This window comes from Octodon degus, unplaced genomic scaffold (assembly GCF_000260255.1).
Source record: "Octodon degus isolate 3935 unplaced genomic scaffold, OctDeg1.0 scaffold00054, whole genome shotgun sequence".
Taxonomy (NCBI): domain Eukaryota; kingdom Metazoa; phylum Chordata; class Mammalia; order Rodentia; family Octodontidae; genus Octodon; species Octodon degus.
In genome coordinates, this window is record NW_004524630.1 from 12236097 (window position 1) to 12253571 (window position 17475).

Sequence of the window (17475 nt, forward strand, 5' to 3'; positions counted from 1 at the left end):
TGAGCCATCTCCCCGGCACCCCCTACATTAGTTTTTAATCTTCATCCTATTTAATTTTGCTGAAAGAGTTGAACCAGACCAACAGATTTAAATTTTGAGCAGTTAAATTTATTCATTGTTCATTAACTGTATTTAAGGTACTATGAAAACTAACAATCTATAAATTAGAATCTCCCAAGATATTGCAAATTTTGAAATTATATTCTGATCACATTTCCTCAATGTTTTATCCTTCTATTCTATTAATCATGGTTAAAAGAACCAAAAAAAGGTACCTCTCAACCACTTCAAATTCCTTATTATATGTTGAAATTGTAATTGTACTCCAAAACAAGACAAAAAGTCAGTTTGGGGATTAGGTCTGTGGCAGAGCACTTGCTGAGAATGCATGAGGCCTTGAGTTTGATCCTTAGCACTGAGGGGCAAGGCCAATTAGGAACATCATCAGCATACCTGTTATGCCTCCAATACTTACATAACACAGATATACTTGGTTGCTGGAACTGTAGCTGTTGATGCTGATCTGCCTCAGGCTCTTCTGGTTCTACTTGTGTAGAAACTGAAGCTGATGTGGTAGGAGCAGTAGGTACGCCAGTGCTAGCAGAAGGGAGCTGTTTGATTCCTGTCTGGGACACACTTGATTGTTCAACCTGCTGTCTAAGACTGCTCTCTTCCTGTTTTCTTTTTTCTTGCTCCTCTCGTACCAACTGGCGCTGTTCTCGTTTTCTCTTAATTAATGACACTCTGTCTTTGATAGCTTTAGCCATAGTCTTATGATCACCTTCACAAACATACCCAGATTCTACCTATAGAATAAAAAAGGCATGGTAAGAAAAACAGAGTACCAAGAGAAAACAAAAGCCATATTGTAGCAAAGTAGAGGAGGGGAAGTCCAAACTACTTTCAGGACTGGTTTTCATCAAACTGAAATTATTGGTTTGCATTGTACATTTGCCCACTGTTGTGGTAGGTGGGTGGGTGATACCATCTTTGTAGAAACTCCCAGGTGGATATGCTTTCCTGCTCAAGACAAAACAAAGGGGCACCTAAAACCAGTGTTTAAAAAAAAAAAAAAATGGGCTGGGGAGATAGCTTAGCAGTCTAAGTGCCTGCCTGGCAAGTCCAAGAACCTGAGTTCAAGGCTCCAGGTATCCCGTGCCAGCTACTAAAACATGGACATGGTGGTACATGCCTGTAATCCCAGAGCTGGGGAGGTTGTGACAAGAGGATCGCTATGAGTCTGAGCTGTGTAGTGAATCCTGTACCAAATAAATAATCTAAAAAATCTTTTATTCCTGCCCCATTCTCAGGAGCAACTACTATTGAATGGTTCTTCTAAGTCCTAATAGAGATATTTGATGAGTAGCTTTGCAAAATAATTAACTATTTTGGACACTGTATCAAGCCTCTACATGATGAATGGTTTCCTTTTGGAAAAGTGATCTTAATACAAACTTGAAATAAGGATACAACAGAAGATGCCTACTAACAGTTCGGGAACACAGCTCAGTGGCACAAGCTTCTGCCTGGTATGTGCAAGGTCCTACGTTTGATTATCAGTGCCAAAAAAAAAAAAAGTAAAAAATGTATAATTGAGTATGTTTATAGGATTTGTATGGTTCAAAAGTTAACCAATATTTAAAAATAAAACTTTTCATTCTAACTTACAAATATTTGAAGTTACTCAACTTCACAGATTTTCAAAATGACTAAGAATATATTTTATTCTTTTTTTTTAAAAAAATTAAAAACCATTTATTTATGTGGTACAGGATCTCACTATGAAGTCCCCACTTCTGTAGTGATCCTCCTGTCTCAGCCTCCCTAGCACTTTGATTATAGTTGTGGGCCCATGCTCCTGGCTTCAGGACTGGCATGGTGCACCTGGGGTTTTGGGGTTGGCATGGCACGTGCTAATGGGGACTGAACCTGAATCCTTGTGCTTGCCAGGCAAATGCTGAGTCCGCCATGCTATTTCCCAGGCCCTCTACTTGGTTCTTTATCTCATCCTTCTTTATATATTTTTCCAAAAAATAAAACAGCTTTTTGGGTTTGTTTGTGCCTTTTTTTTTTTTTTTTTTTGAGACAGGGTTTCACTGTGCAGTTTGGGCTGACCTTGGACTCACTTTATAGTCCGTTTGCCTCTTACAGTGATCCTCCTCCTTAGTCTCTTGGAGTGCTGGGATTACAGGTCTGTGCCACCATGCCCAGTGCTAAAACAGCTTTTTCTTTTCTTTCTTTCTTTTTTCTTTTTTTTTTTGCGTAACTGGAGATTGAACTCAGGCCCTTGCACTTGCCAGGGAAGCACTTATTCCACTGAGCCATCTCCCCAGCCCTCTAAAACAGCTTTTAAGAAGGATCCCACACCCATTATAAGAACAATGCGACAAAGTACGAAGAAACTTTTTATGTTAATGGGATATGCCACACACATCACTTCATAAACTATTTTTTTTTTTTTTTTTTTTGCTGAACAGTATCAATGTATATAAATCTGTAGGACTTTTAAACAGTTGATTAGTTCCAATTTACCATTTCTTGAGCCACATCTTCTGGCACATCTCTCTCCAAGTCAAACGAAAACTCAATAGCTTCATTGTCTTTGTACTTTCCCTTTAATTTCTTAATATCTTCAATGCGCAGCCATAACTTAATAGCTATCTTTTCTCCATCATCTTCTTCTGCTAATTCTACCCGTACTCCTGTTTCTTCCTGGAAGAAGGCATGGTTCAAAAGGTCTTTGATGGAATATCTTCCAAAGAGAAGGAAAAGAAAAAGAAACAAAAACAAGATGTCATTAACTTAGACTTTTCTTTTGAGATGGTGTCTCAGTATGCTGATACTGCCCAGGTTGATCTTGAATTCCTCGGCTCAGGTAGTTCTCCAGCCTCAGTCTCCTGAACACTGGAACTGCAGGCACACAGCACTATGCAAAGCTTGAAAAGACAAAACTTTTAAAATACAGCAATTATTCTTACTTTAAAAAGGACTTGAAAAGGAAAGGGAAGATTTACAATTTATTTCTACATTATTCCACTTGAATACTTCGTGAGTTGTACCTAAGTTACCAATATCATAATGATCCGATTTGAGTAGGAACTGATGACTTTTTAAAATTTCCTTTTTTTTTTTTTGCGGTACTGGGGACTGAACTTGGGACCTTGAGCTTATCAAGCAGGCACTTACCCTGCTGAGCTATCTCCCATACTCAGTTTTTTTAAACTACATCCTCTAGGATGTCCTGAACTTTTGATCTTCTTGCCTCAGCCTCTATAGAGTGCTGGGATCACAAGTGTACACCACCAGATAGTGTCAACTTTTAAATCATTGCCTATCAAAACTTAAAAATACATAACTACTCATATAGTATTTTAATTAAAAGTAAAAAAAAAATTTCTCTTACTATGACCATATCTAATCCTTGTGTAACATTCGATGAGGTATTATCTCCTGATGACTATGAAAGAAGACTCAGAAAGCTTGACATTTTGCTCATAGTTCTAAAATTTGTGCATAATAGAATCAGACCAAGATCATAAATGTTTTGATTTTTTATTTTAGTGCTTCCTACTATAGCAATTTTTATTTATCCTAATAAAATTCTTTCAATTCCTTTTTCAACAATTTATGGATAGCTCAGTGGACTAAGCACCTGCTTAGGCAAGCACAGGAACTGGGGTGATTCCAGTACCACATGCCGCATTGGCCCTGCCCCCTGGCATGATAAACTGGTGACCAAGTCCGGGCGTGGTGGTGCATGCCTGTATTCCCAGCACTGGGTAGGCTGGAAATAGGAGGATCACTAAGAGTTCACGCTGTATAGTGAGATCCTGTACCAAATAAAGAAAGAAAGAAAGAAAGAAAGAAAGAAAGAAAGAAAGAAAGAAAGAAAGAAAGAAAGAAAGGATTAGGGAAGCAGAAAGCTAATTATAATCTTCTTTTATAATGGTTCCAAAATAGATAGTAAACTCCCATCCAGAAAAGAAACAGTAAAATGTTTTAAAACCCAAAACAAATATTCTTTTATAAAAAAGTTTTTAAACCAGATTTAAGGACTCAATGCATATAAAAATAGAAACCAAAACTAAATAATCTCCTACAATGTCTTAAAAAGAATAATGGTAAGTTACTCCAAATAACAAAGTAATGAGAAAGAATATGAGACCAGAGAAGTGAAGATAGGGAATTCTTCAGTGTAGCTGATATACCTGATAGCTCCCATTCTTCAAGAGGTAGATTATTCTCAATTTACAATTTGTATTTGTACTAGATTGGTGTACTTTTTCCGTTCTGGCAGGTATGAGGGATGGTGAAGGTAGATTATTTTTCAAAAACAGATATAGATCCCTGCCGTGCATAAAGAGTGATGAATCAGCTATATAGTACATCAGATACTTGCCACTCCTCTGAGAAGTTTTCTGTGAGTATAAATGACTAAGCCAGATCTCCTCCTAAGCCTTGGGAAAGTCCTCTCAAAATCAGAGAATTTTAATGACTTGTTCTTTGTTGATTCTGGCATAATGACAGGAAATCAAGACCTGTATAGTTGAACTGATTTTAAAGACCAAAAATCTTGGCACCTCCCAGCAAGGCCGCAGTCCTTTGCATCTGCTAAATGAATCTGCTTATCCTTCTGATTAAAACAACAATGACAACAACAACACAACAAAAAGAAACCAGCACCAAGATTTTATCTTACTTTTTAAAATTCAATGGATAAAACCTAAGGCATAGGTTTGCTGTATTAGGGAATGAACTCTACTGAGGTTTATAATTCATGCTAATACTATGAAGCAGTTTTCCCTGACTGTGAAACTGTGTTTAAGGTAGCTCTGGGTTCACTTAATAGTTTAACACTGTCCCAGTACAAATAATTTGAAAGGCTTCAATCAAGAGCACCCTACTTTCAAAATATTACATGGCATAAATAGAAAACTAATCACAAGTATAAAATATCAATCAGATAGTCTTATATTCAGAGGACACTGTGTTTTGGATTTTTTTCAACACACTAAGTCAAACGAGGCAACTTACCGCTCATCTTTGTTTTGTCTTATGCAGCCTTCTATAATTTCCTTCACTTCAGGAATAGCTACTTTGTCAAAACTGGCTGGCTTCACTCCCTAAAATCAAAAACAAAAAAACAGCTGCAAAAACACATTGGTGAAAGCAGGGTCTCTCAACTTTGCCTTCTAAGTTCTAATTAAGTACTTCTAGGTCCCCCCCCCTTTTTTTTTCCCCCTGATTAGGCTGTAGGAGTGGATTCACGTAGGATGAGAGGTAGACAGTGGCAATTTAGCTTCTTACAAGAAAACAAAAAGGAATAGTGTGACAGTAGGGTCATTTAATGCGACCACATAATATGGCAATGAAAAGATTTAGGTTGATGGTAACAACTTTTTACTTTAAGGAAGTTATTGGTTAAAACGAAGCCCAAGTATTCCAACTGGTTACATTACTATTTTGGATGCTGAATACACGTGTGGGTATGAATTCACACATAAAGAATTAAGGGATTACATTGGCTGGGCACAATATAGTTACTGTGCACAAACAAAACAAAATTAGCAGTGATATATCAGACACATTTGAAATATAAGCACTGTGATTAATGAGAAGAAAATTCATCACTATTCTAGCAATACTAACTAGTACTCACTGCCATAGTTTAGAATCTTCGTAAAGTGGTAAGCTCTTTGAAAATAAATGCTGTTGCCAATGTGTGGAAAACAGACAAAATGTAAGAGAATAAACTACCACTATTAAAAGAGTGAAGGAAAAACTCATTATTTCCATTTCACTTTAGTGACTGCATAGATCAGGTGAAGTAGCTACACCAATACATTATCCAAGTGGTGCTGTATATCTATTAACACACAGTTGAAGGAGTATGTTCAGAAAAGTTTATAGAATACATATAAATTCTGATCACCTATATGGTCTCAGTGATACAGTAAATTTCAATAAAACAAAATTAGTGATAATTTAAGAAATCACAGAAATGTGCATAACTTTTCAAGGATATAAATTTTTTTTTTTTTTTTATTTTAGGGAAGGGTTTACAGGGTGTTCAGTGTCTCACTACTAGATCAGACTCGTAGTGACCCACCTGTTTACAGCCTCCCAAGAGCTGGGATTACAGGTGAGTACAGGTGAGTACCACCACGGCAGGCCAGGGGATCAAATTCCCACCCCAGCTCCTGCACCTGTTTGCAGGTGCTTTAATCCGCTGAGCTATTTGGCTGGCCCAACTTTTCATGGATCTAAATGAAATACAATAGCTGGGGAGATAGCTCAGTAGAACATGGCAAGTGCAAGGGCCTGAGTTCAACCCCCAGTTCCGCCAAAAAATAAAATAAAATAAATACAATAGTCTTGAACCAGTCAAGTCTGACAGTCTCACTTTCCATGGTTTGAATGACTTACAATCAACTTCAGTCTGAAAATGTTAGTATTTATCCTGAGTTTCCCAAGAAAGAGACTACAGTTAAATACATTTTATTTTAGTATACTATTACAATTATGCTATTTTTATTAGCTGTTAATTTCCTACTGTGACCAATTTATATATTGAACTATCATAGGTATATACATCTAGGAAAAAACAGAGTTCAGTAATCCCAATAATACACCAAATGGTTAGTGCTGAAGTCTCTACACACCACAAAGTTATATCCAGAGTTGGGTAATTTTCAGTTATCCACTAAGTAACCTAGTTTGGATAATTCTACCTAAGTGATTGCCCTTGTAATGTTAGCTGATTATAGTTCTGTCTCACCTGAGACTGGCCTCGCCTCCTGGTTTTGCTCTATAAAACTCTCCAGAGAATCGGGGTCCTTGGGAACTCTTAACCCATTTTCTCTCTCTTAGACGATAAATATACCTTTCTTTTCTCCAACATTTTCTGCTTTTAACATTCACTGTTCCTAGAATTTATTCTTTTGTTTTAGAGAACATGAACTTGTACTGGACATATAGCATGTTCACAAATTGGGAGCGATAGTTCCCTTATATTATTTGGATTATATTGCCACTCCCCAAAACACAAAAGATCCTCAGCTGGCAACTGTGCGGCACCTCAGGTCTCTAAGCACCCACGTTATTCTTCAGAGTATCCTGTGTCTACCTCTAATGAATGCTCCTTATTGCTCTTCTAAAAAAAATGAATTGCTCTCGGGTAGTAAGAGGCTGACTGCCTCATTTTACATCAGTCTTGCTGTTTCAATACACAAGCAGAAGCACATAAAACACAGGCGCGTCACGGACGCGTGCCTGTAATCCTGACGATGCGGGAGGCTGAGGCAAGAGAGCTTCGGGTCCAGCGCCCTGGCCACGTGGGAAGCCCTCGGCTCAGAAAGAAGAAAGGGGGTGGGGAACATTGCTCTGCGGGAAGCCAGCCTGGGTTTCAATCCCCAGGGCTACCACAACAAAACTACAAAAATCAATATAAGACTAAAGAACAACTTCACAAACAAGAATAATGGCAAGAACTACCTAAAATACCATGTATTAAATCTGTAGAACATTTATTACTGGCAAAAAATTATCTCACAGGTGGTAAACAAATTGGACTTTCCTATATAATTAGGCTTCGTACGTACTTTTTTTTTTTTTTTTTTTTTTTTTTTCCTGGAACCAGGGCTTGAACTCAGGCCCTTGTGCTTGCCAGGGAAGCACTTATTCCACTGAGCCATCTCCCCGGCCCCTTCGTACATAAAGACAGGTATGTTGTTAACAGAAAAGTAGCTAAAAGAGAAACAGTTTCATGAGGGAAAAAATAGTCCTTCTGCCCTAAGTACATACATTTCAAGGGAAGCTGGGGAATGTGTTTGGCTTACTGGTAAGAAAATTGTACACATTAATACAGCAAACATGTACTGATTCTTTTATTTCAATGCAGCGTGGGTACACTGGAAAAACAAAAAGATTTAACAACAGAAGCCCAGAATTCAACATCAACTGGAAAGCAGCAGGTATCCTGGGCTTCTGATTTCCTGCCTCACGCACATGCATAATATATGCTCAATTCAGCTTCTAAAATTCATGGAAGTGGGAAGGAAATGTCTTATGTAGATTGAAAGAGCTCTGAATTATTATGTTTGCTGATCCAAGCTAGTTTAAGGCAATTGGCAATGATAGATAATAAAGCTTAGGGTTAAAAAGGAAATAAAATTCTCTTAGGGGCCAAGGATATAGCTCAGAGGCAAAGAGCCTGCCTAGAAAGTACAAGGTCCTGAGTTCAATTCCTGTCCTGCCCCCTCCAAAAATTCTCTTGAACTTGCTTTTATTTTTGACTTTCTTAAAGAAATAAGCCTTTTATTGGCCTTATTTATGCAAATATATATACATTCATTTTTACAAACAGTAATTTCTATTTACAAGTAGAAACAGAAATTGAACAAAATACATATGATAGTACAAAACCAAAATTGTGCATAATGTAATTCAAATCGATTAGGTTATGTTATTTTCTTAACCTATAGCTATGATAATGGCTACCCTTTGAAGTACAGATATTTCCATACATCAATAAAAACACTCAGGTGCAACTAGTGCCTTATAAGACCAACAATTTGACTAGTCAGCTCTCATCAAAAAATTAGTATGATCAAATATAGTATGAAACAGTGTTTGAATAAATTGTGGAGAAGCAAGAAATTGTATATTAAGAGATGATCAAGTAAGTTATATGGAGTAAGAATGAAACTTCAGTAGCCCTGAAGTAATCTACAAATAAGTCAACAAGGAAGTTGAACATGGTAACACATACCTATAATCCCAGTATTTGGAGAGGCTGTGATAGGAGGATTTTTAAGTCCTGCCTAAGCAACCCACCAAAACCTTCTCTGAATAAAAAAATAGAAAAGGACTAGGGATATGACTCAGTGGTACAGGACACCTTGGTTCTATCTCCCAGTTGCAGGGGATAGGATGACAACTGAGATAAAAAAAGAGAAACTTGCTGAAAATAAACAATTACAGTTTTAAGCACTTGTTCATGGTATTCTTGTTGGGAAATCTGTATTTTTTATAACTGTTAATTTTTAAGTTGGTCTAGATTGTTCTAAACCATGATTTTTAAAATCAGAAAGAATAAAAATAACAATTTTTTATACCAAGAATCACCTTATTTCTTTTTAGTTTATGTTATTTCAGAGATGGCTTCGACTTAAAACGAGGCAATCCTCCAAATGCTATCTTTTTTCTCCCGTTACACCCCCACTCACTCCTATTCTAAAAAGCAAAGTATTGTGCACATATCAAATGGGAGTGGGAAATACAGTCCAAAGAGCACAAGGTAAGTAAACTGGGCTAATCTTACATATAATAAAACTAATGTTTATTAAGGAGACATGATTCTTACTTCAATCGCCAGAGCCAGCAACTAACTGGCTACAAGTATTCTTGTCTTGCTTTGGTAATTCACAAGAGCTCTCTCAGTTGTAGTTTTTGTTTTTAAAGGACAGGACTTTATTTCCCTTCATTAAATATAAGTATGCCTTGAACATTTAATATATATCTACTTGAGATATTACCAAAGTAACACAATATTATGCATTATCTTTTTTAAAAAGCCATTTTTGTACACTAATGAAATGCAATCTCAGTCTATAAAAGCAGAGAGTTGGTAAGAAAAATCTTTATCAAATAAGTTACTTTATTTGAACTTTAAAAAGTTCCATACATATATATACTTAAGTTCGCTAACTAATCTGCTAGAAAAAAGTTAATCATAATACAGTATTTTCTATTTCAAGCTTCCAGCTCTTTTTAAAAACTTGATTCTTAAAGTTTAAATTAGCCAGCTGAGGCTGAGACAGGAGGACTGTCATGACTTCTTGGCCAGACTGGGCTATACAGAGTTCAACGCCACCCTGAACTACATAGTGAGACTCTATCTCAAAATAAATAAATAAACAAACAAAAAGTAAGCTTAAATTTAGAGAAACATTTAATTACCTTTATATAACTTTTCCTAACCATTCAGAAGTGAGAAAAGGCTACCTCCTCCTCCTTACATAAAATACCACACTGATTAAGTATCTTTAAAAGCACTCTGAAATTAACAATTTCAGTACTCAAACTGAAACTTTCTACATAATGTCATCAAAAAGGCTACGCTATGTCCTTTTAATAAATTGAAAATTCTTACCCACCTCACTTATACCATCCTTTTCAGGGCAGCAGCAGCAATGAGAATTTATGATGACAAATACTGAGCAAAAATCTTTCTTTGCAAAATCCATCAGAAAAGGGAAAAGTAAGACTTATTAGAAAAAAATGAGAGGGAAGTAGATATGATATAAATGAACAAAGTAACTTAGCCCACAGCGTATGGAAGACAAACATCAAGGTTAGACAGAAGCACAGGTTCTCCTTCAGCAACAGCCATATTTCCCTCTTAAACTTAAGTTCGCTTTGCCAACAAGCTATTACTTAGATTAGCTCTGTGGAGAAAATTACATGCTGAACACCAGGGAAACTACTTTTGCCAGAGCTCTTCTCCAACAGAAATAGATCCCTGGATAAGCAAAAGGAGCTTTTTATTTGCTCAGAGCTCCACCTACTGCATCCACAGGTTCTGCCTTCTTGAAATCAATACCTATCAGCGAGGCTTACTAGAAACCCATTTATTGACACTCTCCCTTCACCTTTATTATGTTGAAACTATGCTTTAAAAGGCACGCGCGCGCATGTGTGTGTGTGTGTTAGACCGAGTTCATGTGAACAAAGCACAAATTCAAAATATGTAGCCAAAAGAACATAGGACAAGGAATCACAAAACCAGGGTTGAGTTAGCCATTCAGTCTATCGCATATTAAGTTTGTGCGACTTAGACCATACAGATATCTCAAATTCACTTTAAAAAAGTGAGGATAATAGCTCTTCTGTGTACCTACTTTAAAAGGTTAGTGATATAACAGTAAACAGTCTTACCACTCTTTCAGAATATAAACAGCTGTGGATTAGCATACAAAAGCTATTGCCTTTAACTTCTATTAAAAGCTCAACAAAGATGAAGACTTTTCCACTTATTGGGGAGATCTCATGGGCCTAAAAGTACTTTGAAGTTTAGTGATTCAGGTATGGTTTTTTCATTGTGGCATTAACAAGGATGTTAGAAAAAGAAATACTCCTTGCATTGTTACAATGTGTACCAAAAGAAAGTCTCGTCATTGTAATTATCAAAACTTGAATCCTAATCAAAACAGTGGATACTAAGGCTTCCATCAGGACAGTAGCATTAAGTGCTTACAAGTTACTTGGTAAAAATACTTCCATTCTAAATACTTCCATACATAAATTCTAATAGGCTATCTCAGAATAGCTGCCATGGATCTCTGGTTCAACACAATTCATCATTACTAAGAAGACTGAGATGTCAGTTATTAAGCAGAAATACAGTGATGTGTGCTATAGAAATGCAGAGTTATCTTTAAGTGTAAGAAAAAACCTGCTAACAACTAAATTTGACTAAATCAAAGAGCTAGAAAACAGACAAGCCCTTGTTCTGAGCTTGATAACATTACAGATAGGGTAAGTTAAAGTTGTATCAGGCAGGAAATAACAACAACAACAAAAGAAAACCCAACAAAACAACTGGCATTTTTGGAGGGGATGGGGAAGAAGATAAAGGTATGATGTTGAGACAGAAACTAGGTTGTTTTATTATAACCTTTTCCATAAATTTAGTGTTCAATATATAAAATAAAAATACCATTCACATATTATAGGTACATTTGTATATCTTATAGTAATGCCTCTTTCAAAGTCAGTGCCTTTCTTTGCATTTCTTTCACTTTGTCAATGACATTATTAACATTTTGATGGTCTAGAACAGAACTCTTAGTCATCTTTAGATGCTTTTAATTAGTAATGTCTATGAACTCTTTTTTAAAAAACTTTATTTATGTGTGTGTGTGTGGCCAGCTCAGCCCACCAGGGGGCGGGGCTGGCTGGCACGTGGTGCTGGGGGATTGGGTCCCTCTGCTTTGCTGAGTTTGTTCTAAGTAGGTGCTTTAGACCACTGAGCCATCTCACCAGCCCGTCTATGAACTCTTGAAACAAAGATGAATGTTCAAAACAGATGGTACATTGTTCTGATAGTAGAATTCCTACTGTACCTCCACCAGGCAAAGCTCTTTTACTGTCTTATAATCTTTCAAAATCACTGTTATTATTTTTTTGGCACTATAGTTGTGACCACCGAAGTCCTGATTATTAATAGTCTGATCTCACTCCTTTTAAGTTCATTATTTTTTATAGTAAAAGCTTATAATGCATAACAAATGCACTCATTTGGGAGAATTGATGCATATCACCTCTTTATCATTTTTACCTCCCTTTCCCCACTCCTCCCTCTATTGCCTTCCTCAAGAAATCTGTGTTTCATATCATTTCTCCTTTATTTTGCTCTTTACTTATAAATTGGGTTTCTCACATAAGAAAAACCATGTAATATTTCTCATCCTGTTTCTGTTCATTTCATTTAGCCTTATGATCTCAAGATCCACCCATTTTCCTACAAGTGACTCAAATTTATCCTTCTTTATGGCTAAGTAGTACTCCACAGTATATTTATTCCACATTTTCTGGCCTCTCATCTGTTGACAGGCACCTGGGCCACGTCCACAATTTTGCTAGTGTAAACTGTGTTACCATAAACATGGGTTATGCATGTATCACTAATTGATGACTTTAATTCTTTGGGGGTGACAGTAGGAGAGATACAGCTGGATCAAATGGAATTTCTATTTTTAGTTTTTTGAGGTACCTCCAGAATGATTTCCATGGTGGGTATACTAATTTATATTCCCACCAACAATACAGGGGGGGTATCTTTTTGCCTACAACGTCCTCAGCACGTGCTGTTGAGTCTTTGATGATAGCCATTCTCACTGGGCTCAGACAGATTCTGTGTTTTAATTTGTATTTCACTAGTGGCCAAAGATGCTGAACATTTTTTGATGAACTCATTGGCCATTCACACCTCTTCTTTTGAGATGTGTCTAATGAAAACTATAGTACATACTCTAAAAAAAAAGGAGCATGAAAGGATATCAGAAAATAAAAAACTTGGAAGGCTGAAAATAGGAAGATCACTACAAATCCAATCTGTGTAGTGAGACCCTGCACTAGAAAGAAAGAAAGAAAGAAAGAAAGAAAGAAAGAAAGAAAGAAAGAAATCAAGAAATCTCTTGTTCCCAGATAGGCTGTATTTCACTGAATACTTATTGTACATTTATACTGACAAAAATTCTCTTTCAGTTTCCTCCTATTTTTAGGAAACTGAGTTCTGTAGTTCAGGGTATAGCTCAAATCATAAGTCTACTCTAGAATGCAGCAATTATAAATTATCGGTATGACTCAGCATTTAGTATGTGTTATTTCCAAGACACAAAAAATTCAGGACTGTGAAATGTATTTAAATATGGAAACCATCCTTCTATAGTCTAGCAGTGTTTATTCTATAGTCTACTGTCTTAAGAATTAAAGATCTTCTAATGGTGTTTGTAAATAGGATCACAAGTCTGCATCTTGTACAGCAATTAACCATTAAGAAGAATATATGCAGTGTATTATTTGTTGAAACTGTACTTCCGATTTGATTTGAAACTGTCTCATTGCTGTTTATCAATAAAACTTTGAAAAAAAAAAAGAATTAAAGATCAATCAGGATGGATGAATAAAATCAGCTTTCATAAGAATTTCACAACTAGGGGCCGGGGAGATGGCTTAGTGGAATAAGTGCTTCCCTGGCAAGCACAAGGGCCTGAGTTCAATCCCGGTTCCGCCAAAAAACAAAACAAAACAAAAAACAACAACAAAAAGGAATTTCACAACTGTTTTTTAGCATCTTCTAAATTTTGGAAATGGTATCCCAATTGTCACCTTTAATCTTAAATTTCAGTAGTGTAATGGCATGCTTTTCATTTTCATGCAAAATGTTTCTAAGAGCCAGTCCATAATATATAAAGATTTTCTTTATATTTACAACCCAAATTTACTGGGATGGATACAGTAACAAAAATTTAAAAAAAAAAACAAAAAACCTTCTATAATTTCAGGAGAATTTTATTCTAAGATATCAAGAAAACAAAACAAAACAACAACAACAACAACAACAAAAAACCTAGGTGCTAAAGAAAGTTTTTCTCAACTTTCAAACCCTATCTAACCAGGAATCAGTTAAATTTCTTACTAGTTCCTTACACCCCCCATAAAAAAAAAAAAAAGAAAAAGAAAAAAGAAAAACCAAGTGAATTGCAATCTGTTATATAAAAAGTAAAAGGAATTTTACCTTAACAGCTTTAATTCTGTTTTTCCCAGACAGAATGTTCAACCCTTGCAATCTAAAGGCTAATGGGATCAGTGATAAAGTCAAATTACACAAACAAAGTAATTACAAAACCCCATTATTTCTAACTTGGCTGTTATAGGGCTGGATTCAGCCAGATTCTTACTGGTATGAGCCATTAGTTTACAGGAATTCGAACATACCTTATGATCACATTGGAAAATAAAAATGCTGTTCAAATGTCCTATCAAAGTGAGCTGGTTCTATCAAAAGAAACAAGCTTGCCTCATGACTCCTCAAGGCTCATTACTCTCTGGATACATGAAGAAATCCTGTGCTTTGCTCCAATCTCAAATGTACTAACCTTCATATCAAAAGCTGATATCCTTACGTGCTACAATTTTACTCTTTCAGTAGCAGACATTTATGCTACGTACATACGCTATTGTTATACTTGGATCTTTTCACTACCAGTGGCACAGATTTTCAAGATAACAAGGTCAGATCACAACTATAGCACACAAATAGGATGTTTTTCTTTGTTAAACAAGAATTATAAATCTATACATGGGGCCCAAAGCTACAATTCTATTCTTAAAACTTACCTTATGTTACTCATACATCCTAACTTTTTTTACTTGGTTTTCCCCTTAAGGCTTAGAAAAAAAATGTTTAAAAAGAACAAGCCAAAGGTAAACATTTTAAGGCTTATATTAACATCAGCAAAGTTCCTGATTTTTGACTCTATCATCTCTTGTAAGTTTACACCAAATGGTTAGAGTCTATTTTCTTTCTTTTTTTTTTTCTTTTAAATGTTTGTTTGTTTTTTAAAATTTATTTATTTATTTATTTATGTGTGTGTGTGTGTGTGTGTGTGTGTGTGGCCAGCTCAGCCCACCAGGGGGCGGGGCTGGCTGGCATGTGGTGCTGGGGGTTTGAACCGGTCCCTGTGCTTGTTCTAAGTAGGTGCTTTAGACCACTGAGCCATCTCACTAGCCCCTGCCATTCTTAAAATTCTATTTATTTATTTACTTAATTTGGTAAAGAGCTTTGCTATGTAGCTCAGACTCATGATCCTCCTGCCTTGGCCTCCCCAGGGCTGGGAATACAGGCATGTGTCACCACGCCCACAGCATGGTGCAGTGTGCCCAGGGTTCTGGGGCCAGCTTGGCATGCAGTACTGAGGACTGAACCTGAGTTGTTGTCTAGGCACCTAGACCATGGAACTATCTCCCCAGCTCTATGTGCTGGCATTTTGCTGTGTTTTACTTAAGCCTTTCTTATTCTAGAAGAAAAGGAGGAGGGAGGAAGAACAACAGAAGGAAGAAAAAAGGAAAAGTAAAAATTGAGTAACTTGGCAAGGGATTCACAGCTAGTAAATAATACTGCTAGGATCTGAACTCAAGCATGCCCAACGTGAGAGCCTCACAGACAACATAAAATCGTTTTTCACTCCCTACAATTCTGTGTTGATTTCACAAACACTGTCTGAGTGAGTGCCTATGATTCGCCCATCCCTGAGGACTACCGCAACAGGCCCACTTGGAGTACAGCAAAGAAAAAGAAAATCCCCAACTCACAGAACTTACATTCAAATTGCAAATTAAAAAAATATTATGTCATATTGTAATAAAACCATGGGAAAAAGACCATAAGCAGACAGAAGTATGTATACACTTAAGAACACTCTTCGAGACATGGTGGGCAGGGGTGGTCTAAGAATGTTAACACTATAGAGACCCGAATGAACTGCAGGTAATGACCCAACAGTTTATTATCGGCACACTACAGAATACAGGTATTAAAACTTTTTGATTAATATAGTTTAAATCATTGCCTATGTACTACAATAATTTATATATTATGTCAAAAAACAGTGGTGACTCTACTAAAATAAACCTTAAAATACTGAATGTAAAGGGCCGGTGAGATAGCTCAGCAAAGCTCTTGCTTTGGCAAGTGCAGGGAACAGGGTTTGAGCCCTGGTCCCGCATGCTGCTGTCGGCCACGTCCCTGGGGCATGCTGAGCTGCTGACAGAGTCTGGGCATGGTGGCACATGCCTGTAATCCCTGGTGGAGCATAAGTCTGACCTGTGTAGTGAGACCCTGTACCAAATACATGCATTTAAAAAAAAAATGCTGAATGTATAATATATCCATAAATGGAGTATTACTAAACCATCAAAAGGAATGAAGTACTGAAACAAGATACACATAGATGAACCTTGAAAACACTACACTAAGAAGACAGAAATCAAAGTTTCATGTTATATATTATCTTTTATTTATTTATATATATTTTACAGAAGGTCTACAGGGTGTTCAGAGTCTCACTACTAGTAGTGATCCCCTTGTTTACAGCCTCCCAAGTGCTGGGATTACAGGCATGCGCCACCACACCCAGTCTCAGCACTCCTCAGGGGCGGGGCCAGCACAGCAGGCCTGGGGATTGAATCCCTGACCCTTGCTTACAGGCGCTTTAATCCACTGAGCTATTTGGCTGACCCCATATATTATCTTTTTAAAAAAATCTTTTAAAAAATGTATTTGGTATAGGGTCTTGCTACGTAGACTGGACTCACAGTTCCTGTGTCAAGCTCCCTAGCACCAGGATTGCAAGCGCATGTGCCCCCACACCAGATACTGGTGGCCGGCACAGCGTGCCCACAGTTCCAGGGCCAGCCGTCCAGGGATTGAACCTGGGTCCTTTACCTTGCCAGGTAGGCACTTAGACCACCAAGCTCTCTCCCTAGCCGTATATATTATCTTCCGTACAAATTGCCAAAATAGACAAATCAAATCCACAGAGATACAAAGTAATTACTGGGTTGAGAGTGGAAGCAGGGGAATAACTGATGATGGATATAGATTTTCTTTTGAGGGGTGATGGAAAAATTGTGAAATTAGTAGTGATGGATGCCTAGCACTGTAAATATAGTAAGAATTATTGAACTGTACACTTCAGAATGGTTAATTTTGTGATGTATGAGTTTAGTTTTTAAAAAGCAGCTGAACAATTGAAAAGACATAAAAACATTATACTAATAATATAGAAACAAAAATATTAACTAGTCCTTCTAGATTCTATTAATCTTCAAATTTAACACTGAATTCATTTATGAAGGAGATTTTGTTCTCAGATGCTTTTTTTTGTCTTTTGTTTTTGCAATACCAGG

The 17475-nt window shown here is 36.8% G+C and overlaps 1 protein-coding gene across 1 annotated transcript in view; it reads right to left on the reverse strand.

Moving 5' to 3' along the window:
- Wnk1 (WNK lysine deficient protein kinase 1) overlaps window positions 1-17475 on the reverse strand; it is a 170733-nt gene that overhangs the window by 49122 nt on the left and 104136 nt on the right. The window contains exons 5-7 of the mRNA XM_023717693.1: window positions 5035-5123; window positions 2533-2752; window positions 476-806 (exon numbers count right to left, since the gene is read on the reverse strand). Of these exons, the coding sequence (XP_023573461.1) occupies window positions 476-806; window positions 2533-2752; window positions 5035-5123 (640 nt within the window). The remainder of the gene's footprint in view (window positions 1-475; window positions 807-2532; window positions 2753-5034; window positions 5124-17475) is intronic.